At 36.2% G+C, this 5792-nt stretch overlaps 1 protein-coding gene across 1 annotated transcript; it reads right to left on the reverse strand.

Moving 5' to 3' along the window:
• Positions 1 to 1224: 1224 nt before the first annotated feature.
• Positions 1225 to 4920, reverse strand: LOC144358439 (histamine N-methyltransferase-like). The gene is made up of 4 exons (XM_078012128.2): positions 4583 to 4920; positions 3154 to 3314; positions 2798 to 2945; positions 1225 to 2295 (listed from the first exon to the last, which is right to left on the reverse strand). Exons 1-4 carry the CDS (start codon positions 4860 to 4862, stop codon positions 1925 to 1927), a joined length of 960 nt encoding a protein of 319 aa, XP_077868254.2. The 5' UTR covers positions 4863 to 4920; the 3' UTR covers positions 1225 to 1924.
• Between the last annotated feature and the right edge of the window lie 872 nt (positions 4921 to 5792).

The raw sequence follows: 5792 nt of genomic DNA on the forward strand, positions 1-5792 counted from the left end.
TTGTATGTGCATCAGGAATAGGGAACCTTCATTCAGTATCCATGAGTGGTAGGAGTTACCTTGAATTAACAGTGTACCGTTATTATATACTTTGATTGTGACCGTGTTACCATGTTTACTGTATAGCCGGAGTTGAGTAGATTTTTCTTGTTTTTTGTATTCATACATGTGCTTGTCTTCTGGATAAGCAATCCGTAAACATTGTATCCATACATCTTTGAGTAAGCTATTAGATTCAAATGTAACAGAGCACTTATTAAACTTGATCTTTATATTGTTGTCTTCAGTAATGTTGAACTGACTCAGGAACGATTGTAATTTTTCCTGATCTTGTGCTGCCTCATTGTTATGTTCACCATTGTTATAATATGCTTTGTCTGATGTTATATATGTATGTTATGTATGTTGACTGATTTTTATCATAGTACGAAGTACCAGGAAGTTTCTGCTGAGCAACATTTGACTGGTAATCAAGATTCATTTAATCCATGGCTAACAAGCAACATCACAAGCGAAGTTGCAGCATGCAGTACTAGTAAGTTATCCCGTTAGTGGAGTACCGCAGTAGCACGGCATGTTTGCCATCAGCATTGTATTCAAATGAATCACGTGGTGTGCCGTTCTCGTTCAAACCCGGGATTCGATCAATAGGGGAGTTTCAGTAAAAAAAAAACATTGGAAATCATGCAAATTCAAACCAATATACTAAAACAGAAATGCTCAGAGATGTAACAGAAGGATAGATATTACTTTTCACTATACACATCTCTGTTGATACTATCCCTCACATATTCTACTCCCAATTACTCCTGCGTGAAATGGACTAGCCTCTTTTCATGTTGACATTCACCGGTCTGGGAAATGTGTTTAATTAGCTCTCATTCAAGCAACAATGCAGATTTCCCAGTGGGAGTGAAACTATTCGACTCTGTCACTAAAAAATAGGGGTGTTTTCAGCAAAAAACGAATAACCCTGGAATGCACACAACATACTGAATTTCGGAACAAATCGTGCATTACTTACATCAGCAGAATACCACAGAAATATCAGACGAAACATGAAAACACTATATATTGTATTTCAGCCTGAACCCTCTATATTGCAATTCAAGGAATTAACCCCATATGTGCATCCATTTCCCACCTTGGTATCACCCACCCCTGAAAACAAACTCTTAATACCACGCTGAAGCGTTTGGTAATAACTATCACACAGACAACAACTTCGTAAATCAATTTATTATAATAGTTTGAAAAACGGAAAATTCCCTAGAGTTATAACATGACAGGTTGTTGAAGTGAGTAGAAATAATCTCATAAAACCAATCCAAAAACTATTTTATATACAGTGTACCCTAGTGATTAAAGTATAGGAATTATGCCCCTATTTACAAAAGGAGTAACAACAATAATTTACCTATATGGGCATTTTTATGGGAACACCAGGAGAAAGTGTGGGTTATACATCGTGACAATTTTGCTCAGAGTCTGTAAATCACACGAGCACTCGATAGCCTAAATTTTCGAGTGAGTGAGTGAGTGAGTGAGTGAGAGTAAACGCTAAAATTGAAAGATTGCCAGCGCACAACGCCGAACATGTTTAATTTACATAAATACGCACACTTCTCATTTGTACTACTTAACATTGAAATAAACTTTCTAATTGCTGTCCCCGTAAAACTGACAGTTTATTAGTCATGTGGTAGGGTCCTAATCCAAGCGGATGGGTTATCCTGTGCCCTTGCTCATGGTTATCTTTCGTAAAGTACGCCGGTGAGGGCGCTGTATCTTTCGGCTAGATTACCAACTTGAAGTTTGTCCTGGGACGCAACTGTAATTATAATTATAATATATTAACTACAAATCATCACTGAATACATTGATGTACGTCATACTTTACACATAAAATTTGAGGCATAAATAATTAACGTTTATATATAACTAGCAAATCAAATTCGTCCTTGACAGTAGATTTGCCATTACTGTTATCGACGTAGTTACTCTCCTTCAAATGATCTAAGATTATTTGTTTCACTTCTTCACTTATGTTTGTGGAATCCATATTTTCCTGTAGTAGCAAGTATTGTAGAAATCGGTGACCACGTTGTGAAGATACTGCGAAGCATTCACTGATGTCTAGGCTCCCCTCGTAGTGGTACTTGTCATATCGTAGCTTGCATGACAGTAGGATTTTTTCTACATCTAACGGACCGAAGGCACCACTGAAGAATTGCGTTCTTTTGAGAGGAGCCACTATTTTGGTTTCCGCCAGAAAGTCCAGACCGTTGTTTATATCTGAAGACGAGTAATGTAAATATGTCATTAATGTCATACTTTCAGTGCAATGAAGGCATTTTCTTTTATCTTTATAAATAGTTTTAAATTTCTGTGGCAGTTGAATATACCAGCCAATCAGCGTGCAAGAGTTGTGAATTTAAAATGTTCCAATGTTAATCAAGCGGCCAATCGAAACTTCCCGTGTCATTTGATGGCTTGTGAAATTTATAAATATTTATAAAGATGAAGGAAATGCCTTTGTTGCGCGGAAAGTAAATAGTGGTATTCCGACGAACACCCAACATGACATGGTTATAGTATATATATAGTATATATATATATATATGGTTAATTGCCGGTATTGGCGATGAATAATCAAACATTGCAACGTTTATGGTCCAATTATCGCCGTACAATATGTTTGAGCTAAAAGATAAACTAACTGGTTGAATTTTGGCAAAACTGAAAGTTTGATGACGTTATCGGGTGGATATCACACTCATCTAATTTGTATACTAACCGGAATCAATTTGGAGTAGTATCACTCCATTTGAATGTAGGTTGTCATGGCAATGTCGTAAAAAATCTTCCGAGTCCTTAATGTAAGATATGACGTGAAATAAAGTAATAAGGTGGTATCTTCTATCCATGGACAATTCACTGGATGCCTACACGAATAACAAGTATCATTTCAATCACATAACATTTTAGAAGCGGTAAGTATTCATTTTGTTAACGCCATCACACGGTGAAAATGGGAAACACAAGTGGTGAGATTGAATAGTAAATATACCTATCAAGTATCCATGACAGAGTGTACTACATGAAACATAATGGTGAATTATTTTACATTACCATATTTCACATTGAACTTACCACTTCTTGGCGCCATTCAAACGTCACTTTCTCCGCTGAGAATTCTTTTTCCACCTTTCTTTGGAATTGTCTCAAACTTTGACCTTCGGGCTCAACGACGTGATACACTACTTTCTTAAAACGTGACGTCAGATGACGAAGTATTTCAATATCTTTATCACCTGATATTTGAATAATAATTAGGAATATGTATTTTTTCATCATGTGATTGAAAATTTGTTGTACGTATGTGTGTATAGGCATGAATGGCCCAGGATGGCGCTATCATTTATCACGGGCCGGGATTGGTGAAGTTTGCAATGTTACCGATTTGCAGTTATCGCTGATCACGAATATATATGGATAACGCTTTTACTGAGAGTTGGCCAGGTAGTAACGGAATCAGAAATCATCTGATATTTTCGATCCAATATATTATGTTTTGATCGCATATAAACTGTATAAGTATTGGTTATACTGACGGCAATCGATTCTGTGCGTACGTGTGCTTTAAATCTACACATGGATTCCGGGACACGGTATCGTAACAGTTATTAATTATAGAGGCAACACACTGGAATCAATACACTTATAAGCTATTTTCATTACCGCCCTATGTGTAAAGAATTACGAGGATGGCGGGGTTTAAATTATGCAAGAATCCGCTAACATGTGTTGGACATTTTTTAATTTAAAAAAAACAAACATATATTGCTTTTTCCTAATAACTGGTGTAAATACAGCCGAAGGTCATAATAACTAAAAAAAAAAAAAAAACTAAAATTGACCTAAATTACGCCAGCGGCTAGAATTGTTCAAAGGTATATGTCACATAATATCACTATGCAAATACAACATGTTAGCTATATAATTGTTGAAGTGGTGGACTGTCGTAATTATATTCATAAGAATTATTCCCCGACAATCATATTGATTTATTACAGATACTTCAGTTTATATATCTACTCTGCGTTAATCCTAAATACAAGTACATAGAAACATAATGACGAAGCCTCCATGCCGAGGTGATTGTCCGAGCCATCCGTCACTTGTAGGAAGTAATCTAACTATGGACATGTTGTAATATAGAACACACATTATTGAGACATCGTCTTTGGATTAGTCGCTCGTTCACTAAAGTCGTGGCTGACTAACATTTGTTTGTTTTTCTTGTAACAAGACAATGTTGTTACGAGTAAGAAAACTGTAAAACATATCTATAAAACACATACTGGGTTCGTAGTTTATATTTAAATTATATTTTAAACCCTCAATTCTAAGATGTTACTGTTCAACACTTTATCAATAATTGTCATCCGAATTGTTAGAATGCTTATTTCCCAATTTACCCATTGACAACTTTGGCAAAAGATATATAAAACATAGTACATGTGAATACGACGTTAGTTCACAGTCTATAATAATACACCATAATAACCAAAGTGTTTACCTCTTCCTGGTCCGATCGCCAATGCTTCAAACGTGGTAAACTGATCCATAAGACCTGTCCACTGTTCTCTTATCAACTTAGGAGTGATGTATTGTATAGACTTTTTAGTTGTGTCAATGTCGCTCGCATTTTCTTCGTAAACCTTAAGACCTTCGTTATGTATCTTCCATATAGCAGTTTCCATAATTGTTGCCCTCTTGTGTCGTTTCTTGCCGTGATCAGTTAAGCCGGAGAATGTGGACGCCAAGTAGGAGAATCCTTCCATCTTTATATGCCTCATATTTTTGGTTGTTATGCCACATTTACTAGGCCAGCGAAGAGCGCTACAGTTGCCCCAGTGATCGTTATGTACATCCTGTCATTACACCATGACAACATGTCGTCGTTGATGGCGTGAGGTAATTGATTGGTATACGTTAATACAGACAGTCGTGCCCTACCTAATTGTTTAACTTATCCACTAGGTTTGAACATATGATACCATCTAATCCAAATCGCACACACGGTCGAAGGCTTCTCTGACCATGGTTATTGCATAGTACCACGCCCTCTTGCAGTTGATGCAGCACATGCGATTGGGTGAGTATCTGTTGTTATGGTAACTTAAATTGGAAGGTCAATAATAACCTTATAAATCCATTTACGAAAAATAATATGTTTGTTGTATAAAACGAGGAGACTAATGAAGCAGGTGAAATGCCGTAATTGAATAAATCAGGCATACATATGTGCTATGCATATGTCACACGTTTATTTGACATTTCTACATGATTGGGCCAGTCTATTCACATTGGTATAATTATGATGGTGTTGACAATAAATGGGAAAAACGATATCGATGTATCTCAGTAATTTACAACTGTTACCGGGTAAAAAAACAATTTGTTTTGTTACAATGAAATGACGCACACTAGTTGTATAACAAGACCGGATGTTGTAGAAAATAAATTCAAATGTGTTCCATGAATTGCCCTGGCAATGACGCCACGTTCTCGACAATGATAGTGTAATAAAAGTGTATATCATTCTGGTGTAACAAAGCGAAACACTTAATCTCGTAAGCTTATTTTAGTCAGATACCAATCTGATTTACAACATGCACAGCATTGTTATTTGATTTCCTTACATGCCCTGTCACATTGCCTGTGTTACCACAATGGCTTGCAATATACTATGTGTTGCACATCAATATAATATAATAGATTTCATG

The sequence above is a fragment of the Saccoglossus kowalevskii genome, chromosome 3 (assembly GCF_978046115.1).
Source record: "Saccoglossus kowalevskii chromosome 3, keSacKowa6.1, whole genome shotgun sequence".
NCBI lineage: Eukaryota > Metazoa > Hemichordata > Enteropneusta > Harrimaniidae > Saccoglossus > Saccoglossus kowalevskii.

What these genes read in the sequence shown, in the direction of transcription:
- LOC144358439 (XM_078012128.2), bottom strand. Translation starts at nt 4,862, where the DNA reads ATGAGGCATATAAAGATGGAAGGATTCTCCTACTTGGCGTCCACATTC. An exon ending in GGCGATCGGACCAGGAAGAG is followed by an intron (nt 3,315 to 4,582) that starts GTAAACACTTTG and finishes TTCAAATATCAG; the next exon opens with GTGATAAAGATATTGAAATA. An exon ending in TTGAATGGCGCCAAGAAGTG is followed by an intron (nt 2,946 to 3,153) that starts GTAAGTTCAATG and finishes TTATTCGTGTAG; the next exon opens with GCATCCAGTGAATTGTCCAT.